Source organism: Lygodium microphyllum, unplaced genomic scaffold, assembly GCF_053477565.2.
Source record: "Lygodium microphyllum isolate KBCC unplaced genomic scaffold, Lygodium_microphyllum_v1.1.10 scaffold_116, whole genome shotgun sequence".
Classification (NCBI taxonomy): domain Eukaryota; kingdom Viridiplantae; phylum Streptophyta; class Polypodiopsida; order Schizaeales; family Lygodiaceae; genus Lygodium; species Lygodium microphyllum.
In genome coordinates, this window is record NW_028229599.1 from 103,990 (window position 1) to 120,337 (window position 16,348).

The window sequence follows — 16,348 nt, forward strand, 5'->3', positions numbered from 1 at the left end:
TGTGTAGTCACCTAGGACACATATCATCTAGATGTGTAGAAAAAAATAAGCAAACAAAAAGAAGGCCAACTTGAGATGTCTAGAATGTGGTGTCACACAATTGTGTGCTAACTGCACTAGGCAAAAACCATCCATTAGCTTGGCAATCTTACCATTAGTGCTACTCAAAATCTTTAGCATTGAAATGCTTGATGGTGATGCCATGTCGATTCCCTTGAATGTTACCACTAAAGCCCAAGTAAAACATGCTAGCATTTTAGTGCCTAGACCTAGTAACTTAGACCCCTCATCCATAGGCAAAAGTAATCAAAAGAAAAGAGATAAAGAAAAATTGACACTCAAAACCAACAATGCCACAAAGATGAGGAAAGTAAAACAAGTTCCCGATGTGGAAGCACCAAAAACAAATGGGAAGGGAAGCACCAAAGTTGGACAATATCTTAATCTCAAGCAACAATTGGATATTATAGAGAAGGTGAGAATCTAGATGAAGAAGACACAAGCACATCTCCAAGATGTTGGACCAATAGTAGACGAGGAGCTAAACGACTTGTTGACGATGAGTCCGCCCACTCCTACTTAAATGGGGCCAGAAGAAAACCAAATGTCAAATGCATCTCATCTAGAGACAAGCAATGATACATTTGAATCCCAGCTAAAGCGTGACCATTTTAGACAGAATATAGAGGGGTACAAGTACGAGAAACTAATGCTAGCTTGCTAAATACCTTGACCTAAATGTCAGTCTCCCTACTACTAGGACAATTACTAAAGCAAAGTCCTTCACTCTAGAATGTATTGAAAAAGTGCATAGAGGGACCAATGTAGCCAAAAGCAACAACTCTTCAAGACCATAATGCAAGCATGCATATACCTAGTGTAACCCTAAACTCCACAAATGGAAACTTGCAAGTAAATGGCTTTTGGAAGGGGATGGAGATGCATGCAATCCTTCTTGTCATTGCATTAGGGAACTGCGATCGAAAGGGTGTTGTCGACATAGAAGGAGTTAGTGTTCTTAGTCACATAGTTTTGCAAGCTTGGGACAAACCACCTATGGAAAGTGTATGTTTCAATGTCATGTTGGCCAATGGAATAAAGGTCAGACCATGTGGTGTGCTGAAGGATTAGCCTATTATAATCACAAGTATAAGGTTCTTAGTGGAGTTGATTGTCATGAAGGAAGTGGACCATGATATCCTACTTGGTCAACCCTTGATGAGAAGTGCATGAGTAATTGAGGATTAGGGTAACAGCTTAATGTTCCTTGGAAACTACATAGAAGTAGTTAAGATTAAGATGGGCACATGGAAAACCTCACCAATCAACCTAGAAACTATCTTTGCCTTTTCTAAAGGGCAATGCTAAAACTACACCAGTCAACTTGGACACTATCATTCCCTTGCTGAAGGGCAACCCTAAAACTGCACGCACACAAAATACGTCCCACATCTAACAATGTGCCCAAAAATATGACTTAGTGTTGCTCTATGGGCCGTAAAAGTATTTCTTTATTCCACTAAGGGACATGAACAAAAATTTAAGTTCAAGGGCCTAGGCCCTTTTCGCATACGATCAATTAGTAGAACTAGTAATGTGGAACTTGAGATACTTGATGGCGAAGGCATAGGATTTTTTCCATGGCATCCAAATCAAAAAATACTACCCATCAACACACCCACTACATGAGTCCCCAATGGCACTACCACTCATTGCCATAAGGATTGTTAGAATCACTGAACTTGACCCCAAAGCTAAAGATCCAATACTCACCACTTACCTTAGGGTCAAGCTAACAACAAAGAAATGACACACAATCAATGCTCTAAGATCAATGAACACATTGATTGTAATGTTATGCCATATAATGATTGGATGAGCATTGAATAATCCTTGCTAACTCCAACAATTTCTGAGGTGATTCCATATGGAGGAAACCCTTACACACTATTGGGAAAATGCTAAATCATGTTGGTTGTTGAGATTGTAAGTCTATTGATTAGGCATTGTTAGGCCACCCATTTAAATGAAAAACCAAGTGTATGGTCAATTTCAAAATGGAATGCATTCCCATGGAGTTACCCAATGTCAAGTTTATTATAGCATTCAAAAAGGGTGTCCACGCTCCAACCATAAAAGGAGCACCACTGATGCCTTTGACATCTTTTGGTATAGCTCTTAAGGAGAATAGAATGTTCTCCTCAAAGAATTGCTCAAGGCTCAAGCAACTCATAATGCGGACCACAAAAAGTGGATTCCAAAGGCACCATACCAAAATGGAGACGTACAATCATATATTGATTGCTTATGAAAAATAACCCATAGTTAAGCAAGGTAGCAATGTCAATGTTATAGCTACAACCAAGCTAGATGGGTCACTAAGGCCTTGCTCAAGGTGCAAGGTTACTATACTAACAACAAATGGATATGGGTGCCGAAGGTTTTAGATGTTGCCCCCATGATATCCCAACCACCTAAAGCTAAATGGACTGAAGCATCACAACCATCAGTGCCATGTGCTATGCTTTAACTAGTCTACAAAAGAAAAGAACTATACTTGTTAATGATTAACCCCACAAAGAGTCCACACTCCAAACTCTATTGAATGAATTGCAAGGAGTTGCAAACCACCCTTTCATCTTGTATTGGCCCATAATTGCACTAGTCCTCCCTAACAATGAGGTAAAATCAATGGTTGCTAGCATTATGCCCCACCCTAAACCTCAAGCCTAACACTTATAAGTAATTATAAGAAACTCATCTAACTCTAATGATGCCCTCATCCCAGCTCTGACCATGGACAAGTCTCAACCAACCATACCTATCATTCAAACCAACCCAATGAAGTTGAATCCACCTGCAAGCCTACAACCTTCTTATCCAAGACAACCCCTCTTAGAACTAGCTTCCTACATGGCCACGAATACCAATGACGATATAGTTACATGTATTTGAAGGTTGGATAACATCTTCACTTTGTTTGTATGCAACTATGAAGAACGACTTGACCTATGCTTCCTTGATGAGAACACTACAAATGAAGTGAAGTCTCTGCCTTGCTCATGGAAGGAATTTAAATTCATATTCATTAAGGCCTCCTTGATCACTTATGATGGGCAAGCCTTAAAAGGACACATGATTATCTTCTTCAAGCATAGCTTTGTTGAGACAACAGTTGAGGATCTTGCGAACCTCAATCACCTCTTTTAGCACAATCTGAGTCCTCTTTTTTATAGTGATGGTTTACCTTACAAGCATAGTGGGAAAGAGTGGACTACCAAATCATGAATGATGAGCAATGTCATGCCATAAAGATGTTTAAGTATGATCCCACTTTTGTCACCCAACTTTGCTTCGAGTACTTGCTTTAACTCATAATGGACCATTAGAAGATAGTATAATGTTGCATCCATACATGGACCAAATCCTTAGTGAGAAAGAGCTCCACATTGCCAAGCACATAGGTTCAAGCAACCTTCTCACCAATGTCTTGACCTATATCACCCATGTTGGCATTTAGCTACACAATATGGATCACGTATTGGAAAATAATCCTCACTTCCATGGTTAGTTGTTAAACAAGTAATCGGGAATCCCTTTGCATATAAATAAGTGCTTATATACACCACCATCATAGTTTGAAACCGTCCTACACTCCTTTTTCCATCACCTCCTTTGCACAGTCATTGAAAGTATTACAACTGATTAGGAGGGAGAGGGACTTTGGAAGTTTTCCTTAGGACTCAAAGTTGTTTCTTTAAGAATCTTGCAAAGTCATTTCTCTTAGGTGCAAAATTTTGAGTTTATTAGAGCATGTTTTCATAAGGATATGTAGACACATTTTTCTTATAGGTATTTTCCTTAATGCATTCTTCTTAAATTCTCACCACAAGGCAATGTTAGATTTTGGACATGGTAAGTCAATGAGAATAGGTAGCATAGAAGAAGGTAACCAAATCATTCATGCCATTTACCGAGAAAGAGAAGGTTGATTACAAGCTGAGAATGGAAGTTTAAGGGTATTGCCCCTCGAGGTACATGTCGAGTCATAACCTAAAAGAAGTGCTAATAAAAAATTCATACACCAAGAGCTAGTGGATCAGTGTGGATTAAACATCTACATGGAAAATTTTGAAGGAGTGATAAATTATGAAAAGTGCATGGAACTCCTCATGACCTACAATGGGCCTATGACCTTGACAAGCATAGTGGGCTAGTCACCCATCAATTCACATAACTGCAAGGAAGATCACTCCCACTCCCATCAATGGCACCATCAATTCGGATAACTATAATGAAGATCACATGAGCTTTAGTTCCCATAAGGCAGATTATTCAAGCCGAAATTGATCACAACTCCCCTCATGAGAAAGATATCACAACAGAGAAATGCACATCAAATTTATTGTGAGAGAAACATGTCATTGCCACCATGTTGGACCTTCTGATTCTTCTCTTTGGATGGCACATTCTCATAAGAAACGTCGTCTCTATCAAGGCCACCATCGCCGCTAATCCTACACTTACAGCTTTATTGTGTTCCTGCTCCTCCAACAAAACAACTGCTCCGATACAGAAAGACGCATCAATTCAAATGATAATTACGAAGATCACATGAGCTTCAGCTTCAGCTCCCCTGAGACAATTTATTCAAAAAGAGGAAAGAAGATGTGGAGAAGTAAAGGCATCGACACTAGACCTGAAAAGACAGGACTTCCTGAAAAGAGAGATTATTTAGCAGCAGCAAGATCAGATTAAAACAGAGGACTCACGGAGAAGATAGCATTTGATTCAGAAGCGAGGATACTAGCTGATAAAAAGACACAAGACTCACACACTATCAATAAGAGACCAGATTATTTGTTGCAATGAAAACCAGTAGCATCATCGATCACTACCATCATTGTATCCAATGCAGATGCTATCAAGCTTGATCAGAGTTGTGCCCTACATAGCTAGCTCCGTGCTTGCCAACCTTGATTTACTCAGACCCAAATCACACTTCTGCAAAACCACGGCCTCTTTCCAAGGCAAAAAGACCACTATAATTATCACTCACGATGGACAAATAATTATAACGAAATAAAAAGGTCAATGCATCCCTCAAAATTTATAATTGGTGTGTTGGAAGTTGAGCTAAGCTGATGAGCGGCGCTCCCACTGGTTTCAAAACCGTAAGGCTGCAAAAATCGCTTGCTCTTGACACATCTGCCTGTGCGTCCCTCATCATGCCGGAGCATGAACCCAACCAAACTTGCCCTTGTTTGTTGGCGGCTTTTGTTTTCTCTCCACTTCAATCCATTTGGACGTGGCTTGCACCTCCTCTTGGGCTTTCTTGGCCATGGCTGCCCATATTTGGATCTCCTTTCCACATATGTTTTGTTGTTCTCAAGATCAGTTTTTCCCCTTTTCTTTGCCTAATCCATGTTCGCTCGTAACATTTGCAAGCATGGTGTCTTGCAATCTCTCCCTCTTCACCCTTGAGTAGCTCAATCTCCCATTTACATGTGCCTACCTCGTCTGACGCTTCAATCACCTTCGGGGGTTCAGAGTTGTGTGTGTAGATGTTTGTTGCAACCAATAGATTACATCAAGGGGATAGGCATACAAGACAAGAAATTAACAAGAGGCCAAAATGTGTGCAGCCAAAGGCTTGATCATTCCATCTTAATACAACTGAGTCAACTATTGTCATCGCACAATGATTGATTAAGGTCAGAAAGCAATAAAACCTGGAAAAAGTGCTATTTACAGCATGAGTGATACATACATTTTTCCCCAAGTCTTTACATATAGACAAATTAGAAAATAACAGTGAGACCCTTTTGATAGGCATCCCTACATACCTAATACATATCATACATTTAATGACAAAGTTAATAGGCTGCCACTTTGGCATAAGTACTATTTGACCCCAGTTCCTCTCCTGTATGTCACAATCTGGCCCTCAGTAGGACGTCCTTGAACCTTTGCACCTTCATAAGCCTTGGAAAACCAATACTCTCTCAAAGGCCTCTCAAAATACTACCACCCTCCATCCTCAGACCAGTAATGTTGTCGCACCACAGTTTCCCAGTAAACACGGAATGGAAGACTCTGTTCAGCAGATCACATGCTCGCTAAGATAACTAGATCTCTTCACAAACCTTAAAGTGTTGCCCATACACTGGATAGCAATTCATCATTCATTATAGCCACCAGGAAGAAGTTTGCTAGGCTGGAGAGTGATGTCTATATCCTTGGAGCTTGGGAAAATTCTCCTTGCCCCCTCAGTAATAATCCTGGAAGGCATAAAGATTTCAGCAATGCTTGTGTTGTATGAAGCGCTTCCTAGACGACTTTGAACCCAGCCTCTACCTCCATCAAATCCATCTAGAACCACCCATGTATTTCTTATCCCCAGCCTGGTCAAACACTGAGCTACCATCTTGGCAAGATCTCCATACCTGTGATTGAACATGGTGGCAACATACTGCATGTTGTTTATTGCATGAGAACAAAGATATATACAATAAAGCCAAAACAGAAATTGCAATATAATGGAAGTAAAGAGAGAGAGATGCCTGTCCAATATCACAATTCTGGATGCCTTTGTGATTATTTTCAGGTAGGAGATTTTAATGGCGGCTACTTCTGCCTCTGCCCTTCGGTAATCTCTCATCCGCCCTTTAAACTTGTGAGAAAGATCCTCCACTCTGTTTTCGACTTTTTAGGATCAGTTCTTAAGAAATTTTAGTACTAACATACTTCCATCCTTAAAAGGATTGTGAAACACATTCAAATTCAAAAAATTTTAAGCCGCCAATGTTCAACAAAACAAATTGGGAATCCAAACAAAAGACTTGACTCCTATGTCCACTGTCCATGTAAGTATGGAACTTTTACCATTTTTCAGGAAAACCTTATACAGTTTTCGACTATCGATTTCACAGATTTTCATAAGGTTTTGCAGGCTCAAACATATCACGGTTGCTAAAAATTTTGGACTAGTCACTTTTAGAGAAAATGCAGAAACAAAACCATGGAACATATTTACAGCTTCTAACGACACTTTGTAAACTTCACATGTTCAAACATAAGAGCCAATCATGGTTGCACTTGGCACACATTAGCTACAACCACTCTGCTCCTGCCTTGAATCTCCTAGCATTACTGCGGCATCGAAGCTTGCAGAAGAGCATGCAGAATGTTCTCTAAACTCCATTCGTCTCTCCTTTTTCATGATCTTCCATAATAGATTCAAGTTGTTAAGCTCTGTACAAGGCACATTCGCAGACATGATAGGAAATGCATGAATTGGTGTGCACCACTATAGATAAGGATCACCCTCAGGGATTCCATTTACCATCGGTGCCAGCTTCCCCTTCATAAACAGCTGGAAACTTTTGGCAAGTCATTTAGGACTTCACCTCGTCCTAAGTTTGCATGCTTGATCATGTAATTTTTTTCACCAGCACAGTACACCAGCTTCCCATTCATAATAAACAAGGGAAGTAATTCTCTAGATAATCTTTCTTAGAAGGCCTCTCACAAAATACCTCACCTCTTTCTCAGCACCAAGATCTATGTCAAACCACTAAATCTTACAAGCAAGACCAAGATTCCCCATTTAATTTTAAAACCTTAAGTTTTTTGGTGAAGGTGGAAACAAAATGCTCACTTTACTTCACAAATTGAAATATGAAATGGAACAATGGCTCTATAGCCAACGAGAAAGGCTAAAGCAGCTTAGGAGCCTTCTTCCACTCGTGGAGGATGGTTAATGACAATTGGATATGAAGAGGGTAAAATGAAGCTCTACATGCTGCAATCTGCAAAAGATATGGTCTGCACACCATTATTGGCCTCTACTATTTTGAGCTTCCCAAAGGCTCTTTGGCTGAACATGAATCAAGTGTCCAATTTTGCACAAATGGGGGCACCTTGAACTCTTCAAGTGGGTGAGAATGTGTCATGGGGACATGAATTGTCAATGCTTTGCTTAGCAGTTGATTAGTTATTAATCAAATGTGCAAATGTGAGAAGCACATGTTATGGAAGTCACTTAAATCACATGCCAAGGACCCCGAGATATCAATGCAGGTCAAGAAGCAAAAGTTGTAATAAGTTATCCTTAGAGAGTACTAGGTATTGCTGCCTGGTGTCAATTTTGGCTTAGGGCATTTAATTGACCAATAAGTGTTAGTGGTGACATTAGGAACTAGGCATTAGTTAATTAATTAATTCTAGTTCAAGGGTCAATTAATGCAATGACCATGTTGACGAGTGCAAGAGGATCGAGATAGAGTGTGGAAGAGAGATGCACAGCAAGAGAGGGAGTGAGTGCAGAGTAGAGAGTGAGGAAGAGAGTGAGAGCATTGCACTCAATGTGTGGATACAATAACGAAGTGTACCACTTTAGGTTTTGATAATATATATAAAGTACAAGTGTAAGGGTGCATGCAAACCCAAACACCGTAAAAGGCACGGTAAGCCTTTATTCCCAACAACCTCCCACCTAAAGGCAACGTGCGTGAAGGTAGAGAAAAGAATTAGCTAAGTCTATGTATATACAAAGCTGAAATACACATATACTATCCAACCCCCATCATTTGGTAGCAATGAGCAAACAGCTCTGTTGGAAGAATCTTACTGACGAGGTTTGAAGGGTTATCATCTATATGTACCTTGACAAGCTCAATGCTCCGGTTGTCAAGTACATCCCTGATAAAATGATACTTCACCTATATGTGCTTTGTCTTTGCATGAAAGACAAGATTCCGTGCTAACATGATAGCACTCTGACTATCACTGTGGAGAATAGAAACCTCTGTAATGCCAAGCTCTCTCACCAGATGTGAAAGCCATAACGCCTCCTTGCATGCCTCAATGGCAGCCACATACTCTGCCTCTATAGTAAACAATGCAACACACTTTTACGACCTAGATATCCAAGAGATTGCTCCCTCTGTGAACGTGAACACATATCCTAAAGTAGACTTCCTAAAATCATGATGACCAACATAGTCTGCATCTGTGAAGCCAACAACCGATGACTTCTGCTTCCCAAAGCAGATACATAAGTCCTTTGTGCCCTTAAGGTATCTCATGACACCCTTCACTACTTCCCAACACTTTTTGCCAAGATATGCCATGTACCTGCTAACCATTCCCACCGCAAATGCAATGTCAAGGCGTGTACTAACCATAGCATAAATCAAGCTACTGACAGCTAAAGCATAGAGAATCTTGGCCATCTCAGCCTTTCCATCATTAGATGTAGGGCTGTCATTTGCATTAAGTTTCACATATGGAGGCAACACTACACCAATGGCTCCTTCCCCCCCATATTGAAACGCTGCAAAACCTTAGTAGCATACTTTTGTTGTGACAAATAGAGAAGACCATTCAATTTACCCCCGAGTATACGCATGCTAAGAATATGATTGGCCTCACCAAGTTCCTTCATATCAAAGCTATTGTGTAGGCTTTGTTTCAAGGAGTCCAAGGCATGAACATCCTTGCTTGCAATCAGCATGTCATTCATATATAAAACCAAGAGAATAAGGCTACCATCTACTGCCTTCTTGGTGTATAAGCAATGATCAACTTGAGATCTATGGAATCCCTGAGATTATATAAATGTATCAAATCTATGATACCATTCTCATTGTGCTTATTTCAACCCATACAAACTCTTATTGAGTTTACATACCATGTGCTCTTTCCCCTTTGCAACAAAACCCTTAGGTTGCTGCATATAGATCTCCTCATGCAGATCACCGTGTAAAAAAGTTGTCTTTACATCCATTTGTACGAGTTCCATATCTTCAAATGCAACCAAGCCCAAAATGGTTCGCAAAGTAGTCATTTTGACTACAGGAGAAAAAATTTCATCAAAACCAATTCTATGTTCTTGCTTGTACCCTTTAGCAACCAGTCGTATCTTGTACCTGGGCAAAAAAGTGACTTTCATTTTGTAAACCCATTTGCATGGTAGCACTTTCTGCCCTTTAGGCAAATGCACCAAATCCCAAGTGTCATTTTTCATGAGAGATTCCATCTTTGACAACATAGCCTTATGCCATTTCTTGCTGTCTTTTCTATCCATTACTTCCTTGAAGCATGACGGTTCACCACAATCTGTCAACATCACACAATAAGACACATAATTGACACCATGAACAAACCTATCTGGTTGTCTTTGCATTCTAGTCGACCTATGGACCCAATGATCAAGATTTATTGGCATTCAACTTACAAATCTGCATTAACAACTTGATGTTCTGCAGATTCAACATGCTACACAACTAGTTCTAGTTTTTCCAAAGACATCTGTTCTTACTGAATTTGTGGTACATCATGGATAATATCTTGCTGATCAATTTCAGCATTATTTCCTACATTTTCAAGGCCATTTACAGCAAGTATTTACTATTGTCTACTGAGAATTCTTGTTGTTCTATCAGTACATCTTCGCGGAATACAACCCTTCTGACTTCCTCAATCTTTTCAGGCTATTTGTGCATGCAATCTTCCTAGAAGATAACATCATTGCTGTGTACAATTTTTCCTTTTTCGAGATCCCATAACCTATACCCCATTTCATCCTTATCACCATATCCTAGGAAAATACATTTACAAGACTTTGGCTCAAGTTTGCTGCGTTCTTCCTTGCAAATGTGCACAAATGCCTCATAGCCAAACACTCTCAAGTGAGCATACAAAGGTGGCTTGCCCGACCACACTTCTTGAGGGACTCTCCCCCCCCCCCCCCAAAAAGACCCATTTGGTGACCGATTAATCAAGTGCACGGCTGTCATAATAGCCTCTATCCAAAATCCATAAGGCAAAGCAATGTGACAGCATGGTATGGACCCTGTCTTGAATGGTCAGGTTCAAATGCTCTGCAGCATCATTTTGGGGTGGATTGTGAGGGGCGGTGAAACTAGCCTTCCTTTCGTGGATAGGTGGTAATTTCCTAATTACAACTTAGTTACAACAATAATATTTATTACAAAACTGCTAAGTCTTGGAGCTTCCAATTCCTGGCACGCTTTCCGAGACTGCTGCTAAATCCTAATTTCTGCTGCAGATTAGGATTTACAATAGAGAAATCTGAAATTTCTCAACCTTTGGTGATCTCAATGCTGTAATCTTCGAAGCAAGGCTATAGAAAGACTGGGAGATGAGAGAGAATGCTAAGGAGAGAAAATTCAGACTTTCTTTGCGAAGATTTGAAAAAAATCTGTCATTTACTATTGCTGCCTTGTTTCAACAGCTTGTAGATGCAAAGAATTGAAGAAAACCTGTCATTTACTGCTCTTGCCCTATCTCAACAACCTGTAGATACTGTCACTTGCCTGTTGATTGGTCTTCTCCCACCCCTACCTGCCTCAAAAGGTTCTCCAATGGCTACAAATCAGACCAGTATCATCTCCTTCCTCTCTCTTGCAAACTGAATACACTAAAATGCCTCTCTCCAGCCTCTAAAGACATTTTTCAATCTTGCATGGACATGCATTTTTGGCAAGTGGCAGCCTTTCCAAACGATTTTTTCAACATTATCCATAATTAAATATTAAAAGCCTTTAAATACTGAAAAATAATCTAAAATTTATTTCAGTGCCCTAAAAAATAATCTGACTGGTCAATAATTAAATTCACTAGGCAACTTCCATTCTCGATTGTCTCGACATCATCTTTGACCATCAGATTGGCGTTAGGTACCATTAAACACAACTACTCTAGTGTCATCAACTGACATTTATGGCCAAACGAATAACCTAGGCCAACAACTGACACCAAATATCACTAAGTACCTATGCAGCATAACTTATAGCAACTTTTTCCTTTGATATCCCATGATTTTCTTGGTTCCCAAGCTCATAAATTTACTCTAACCCCAATTACACCTCACATGTGCAACATTTACTTAACCATGTGATTAAAAATTAATCCACATATTAAGTGAGGTTTCAAAAATACAAGTTCTCATGACAGGCAGTGAGCTTCCTTTTAATTCCTTTGTTATCACAAAAGTCTTGAAAGGCTTTGGATACATATTTCCCACCATTGTCAAAGCGAAGACACTTACATATATTGCTAGTTTTATTTTCAGTAAGTGCCACGAATTTTTTAAATTTATCCAAGGCCTCGTCTTTACAACATATTGGATAAACCCATACTTTGCGTGTGGCATCATCAACAAAAGTAATGAAATACTTCTTTTTCCCTAGAGATAATCCTTGCATCTGACATACATCTCAATGTTCCAACTCTAAGGATAAAGACTTTAGAGAAATAGATTTTTTATATGACATTTGAGCAAGCTTACCATAAATACAATGATCACACTCTTCAAAATCAACATACCTCAAAGATGGCAAATAACCCAAACGAGAAAGCATTTTCATTCCAATTTGACTCATGTGTCCCGACCACTATGCCACAAGGAAACACTTGGCTGCTCAATTATAGCAACTACATGGTCATGCACACTAGATACATGCAAAGGATACAAAGTATCACTTTTGGAGCCCTTGGCAACAATGCGAGAGCCCTTGCAAATTTTCCATTTGCTATCCCCAAAGGTGGTGTTATAGCCTTTGTCATCTAGCTGCCCTATGCTTATCAAGCTCTTCTTGGGCTAAGGTACATGCCTCACATTATGCAAAACAAACACGGAGTTATGCTGAAATTTCAAATTCGCACTACCAATGCCTACAATTTTACATACATAGTTATCTCCCAAGTGGACAACACCACATGCACCACCATTGTAGATAGAAAACCACTCACAATGTGATGTAACATAAAAAGACGCACCTAAATCAAGTATCCAGGTGTGCATGTCGTCCTCAGAATCTACAATCAATGCATGTGCACTCAAAGAAGAAGCAAGATATACATCACCATCACTGTCATTCTCACAAGTGCCTACATTTACCTCCTCTATCTTCACACCGCTCTTCTTTGTAGACCGACTACCCTTTTTCTCAACCTTGTTATCTTTAATGTTTTTGTTTTTGCCTTTCTCTTTCTTCAATTGAAAACAGTCCCGTTTATAGTGCCCTTTCTTGCCACAATGATAACACTCCACATTTTTGCCACAAGACTTGCTCCGTGCTCTATTTTCAAAACTACCCTTTTGTTAAAATATACCCCTAGTGTGCAATGCATTAGAAGACTTGTTTGCTGAATTATTTTGTTTGTTGAGTTCTTCCATCAGCAAAGAACTCTCTGCATCAAAATAGAACAGCTAAGCATTTGAGTTACTCAAAGCTGTCTTGAAAGTATCCCAACTTTCAGGTAATGTGCATAGCAAGAAAATAGCCTTGAACTCATCATCAATGTGGAAATCCAAAGCAATCAACTGACTGAAAATTGAGTTGAACTTGGTCAAATGTACAGACATGGTTGTACCTTCCTTCATGCAAAGGTCCATCAACTTTTTCAACCATTAATCCTTGCTGGCTGCACTTTTCTGAGCATACAATTCTTCAAGTCTTTGCCACATCGCATATGCAAAATTCAGCTTCTTAATGTTAAAGTGCAAGTCATCTAACACTAAGAGCTCTATGATAGAGCGAGCAAGCTCATCCAAATCATCTCTCTTCTTGCTCCATACCTACTGGTCTTATTCCCTTCGCTTTGGCAGGCTTCACATGTTTCTTCTACACCAAGACATTGTAGCACTGTTTTTGCCATATTGCAAAATTGTGTGCACTCTCAAGCTTCTTGATATGCAAAAGGTTGCTGTTGTCACTATTTCCAGCCATGATTTGCAGCACCAAATTGACTCAAAAGTCAACAAATGCAAGCCCAAATGTCACACAACTAACCACGGTACTTAAAATTTCTGCTCCAAATGCATTCTCAGACACAAATTTGACGAGTTCGGTCAAAAGCCCCAAATTTTCAAAAAGGAAAGCCATCAAGATTGCATCAATACATGTACCCAAATGCATATACCATGCAATTCTTGCACAAATTGATGAACTTCTGCAAAAGCCTCAATTTTCTCAGGTCTAGTGTGCACAAATTTCAATGAAATTGACAAAATTTCACTAAAATGTGAAAAGCCCTGAATTTCCATGGGCAAATGTGTACCAAATTTGCAATTTCTGAGTCAGATTGTCCTGTTTCGCAAAATCCCCGCATCCGAGAAAGCCCCAATTTTTCGGGTCAAAATTGCACACTATGCTTGGGCATGTGAACGCCCGTCAGTGGGAGAAGAAAAAATTATAGGAAATAATAAAAAATTGGCTAAAAATAAATGTCGCGTGCTGCACACTTGGTTGCAGCCCATTGTCTGCACTGGTCTGTCGCCTAAAGCATGTGCTGCCAGTTCATTCGCAGTCCATCACCTACACTGGTCATGTGCCGCCTGACTGCATACGGCATTGACCTGCCCCATTGCCTGCTCGCTACGCCCCCTGGTCCTGCGTCGACTACTGGACCTACACCATCTATCGCCTATCAACACTTGGTCGCCATAGCCCGTCACAGTCCATCTGCTGCTTGTCAAGCCAGCCTGCTTGGACATGTCAACCTGCCCACTTGCTAGGCCATTGCCAGCTCACCCAACTCACACATGCTCACTGTCTTGAGAAGCATGCACTCCTGAGCTGCCTCTTGCCCGCTCTGATACCAGTTTGTTGAGGAGTGCATGAGGATTGAGACAAGAGTGTGGGAGAGATATGCACAACAAGAGAGAGTGCGTGCAGAGTAGAGAGTGAGGAAGAGAGTGGGAGCACATTGTAAAAGGCACAATGAACCTTTATTCCCAACAGACCACTTGAGAGTCAAAATGACCTAGCCAATTTAATTGTGAATGGACACATTGAATTTTTTGGGCCAGGACAAAGGCTGAAATTAATTTTTAGAATTATTAATTCTGAAAAGTAAGAAATGCACAATGATGATGAAGCAATCTGTTGTACCAATCCACAAAGGAATGAAACTGGCAAACAGAGCAGTGAAAACGATGAAGAACTATGTGGACTCAAAACAGCAGTATCAGGAGCTGATGGTGATGTGAAGAAGACCTCCAAAATGAAATCACTTGTTGGTACGGTGTCATGATCAGCTAGACAGCACCACAAACTGAAATATCTATCACAATAGGGGTGTGGACAGCAATATTAGGGGGCTTAGGCTGAAAGTGCGATGGAGTGAATAAGGGGGAAACGATGAAGAAAATGAATGGGAGAGTATTGGGGGTTGAAGGGATGAATGTCCATATGTATTTGTGGGCACAAGAGTCACTGAACCATTTAGGGTGGCCCCCTAGCTCTCTTAGGAGGTGCTCAACACCTAATAAATGATATACATAAAGACTTTTGAGGTTCTAAATGAAAACCAAAATAAGAATTAATGTAGTACCACACACTTAATGACTTTGATTGCTGAACATCCTCTCTTAGGCCCAAAGTACAACACACTTAATGACTTTGATTGCTGAATATCTTCTCTTAGGCCCAAAGAGGTGCCCTAGGAGGAGTGGTAGACATTCTCCACCCTAAAAACCTAAGTATCCCACCTAAAGTGAAAGCTAAAACAAAAGAACAATAGAAAGGGTGTGCTGATGGTGCTTGAAACTCAACCTCAGCAAAGAAGCCACTAGTTCCGTTGTAAATGAAAACCAAAAGAAGAATTAATGTAAAACAATACACTTAATGACTTTGGTTGCTCAATATCCCCTCTCAAGCCCAAAGAAGGCAAGAAGGAGTGAGAGACATTCTCCACCTTGTAATCCAATATCCCACCTAATGTGAAACCTATAACAAAGAGCAATAGACAGGGTGTACGACTAGTGCTTGAAACTTGACCTCAGCAAAGAAGCCACCAGCTCTATGTCTCCATGCTCCTATGAATGCAAAAGCACAGCCACCAAGTCCTAGTTGAAACATCCAAGGCCCAAAGCTAGGTAGAACATGTATATCTTGGGGATCAATAGGTAAGAGGGCAGCTCAAGGTAAACCACCCCATCCAAGGAAAGATAAAGAATGCAAAGGTGTTTCACCAAGGTGTGCAAAGGACCACACACAACTAGTGACCCCCCTCTAAAACCGGAGGAAGGCAATCCTCCTCTAAAGATAGAAATAGAATCCTCCTCTTAAGCTAAGTCCCCCCTAATAGAGAGAGGAAATCTAAAAACTCATGGACAACCTCTCAAGTGTTTGATGACGAAGGAAGGAACGTCAATGTTGCTAGAGATGGTATGTGCAGTCCATTGGAGGAGAAAACACAAGAATGTGGTTGAACATCTCTCCATGTAAGTGTTTGCAGGCAAGCAACTACTAAGCAACCCTTCAAGAGAGGAGAAAATGCAAGCAAGTATCTAATGTAGGGCTGATAAAGAGGG

At 40.3% G+C, this 16,348-nt stretch overlaps 1 protein-coding gene across 3 annotated transcripts in view; it reads right to left on the reverse strand.

Moving 5' to 3' along the window:
* Nucleotides 1-5,739: 5,739 nt before the first annotated feature.
* LOC148008616 (calcium sensing receptor, chloroplastic-like) overlaps nucleotides 5,740-16,348 on the reverse strand; it is a 47,171-nt gene continuing 36,562 nt past the window's right edge. For 2 of the 3 annotated variants that reach the window (XM_087674160.1, XM_087674159.1), the window contains exons 5-6: nucleotides 6,564-6,695; nucleotides 5,740-6,446 (exon numbers count right to left, since the gene is read on the reverse strand). In XM_087674160.1, coding sequence (XP_087530286.1) covers nucleotides 6,182-6,446; nucleotides 6,564-6,695 — 397 coding nt within the window. In that variant the 3' untranslated portion in view covers nucleotides 5,740-6,181. Of the gene's footprint in view, nucleotides 6,473-6,563; nucleotides 6,696-16,348 lie in introns of all 3 variants that reach the window. The other variant, XM_087674161.1, reaches the window with a different exon arrangement.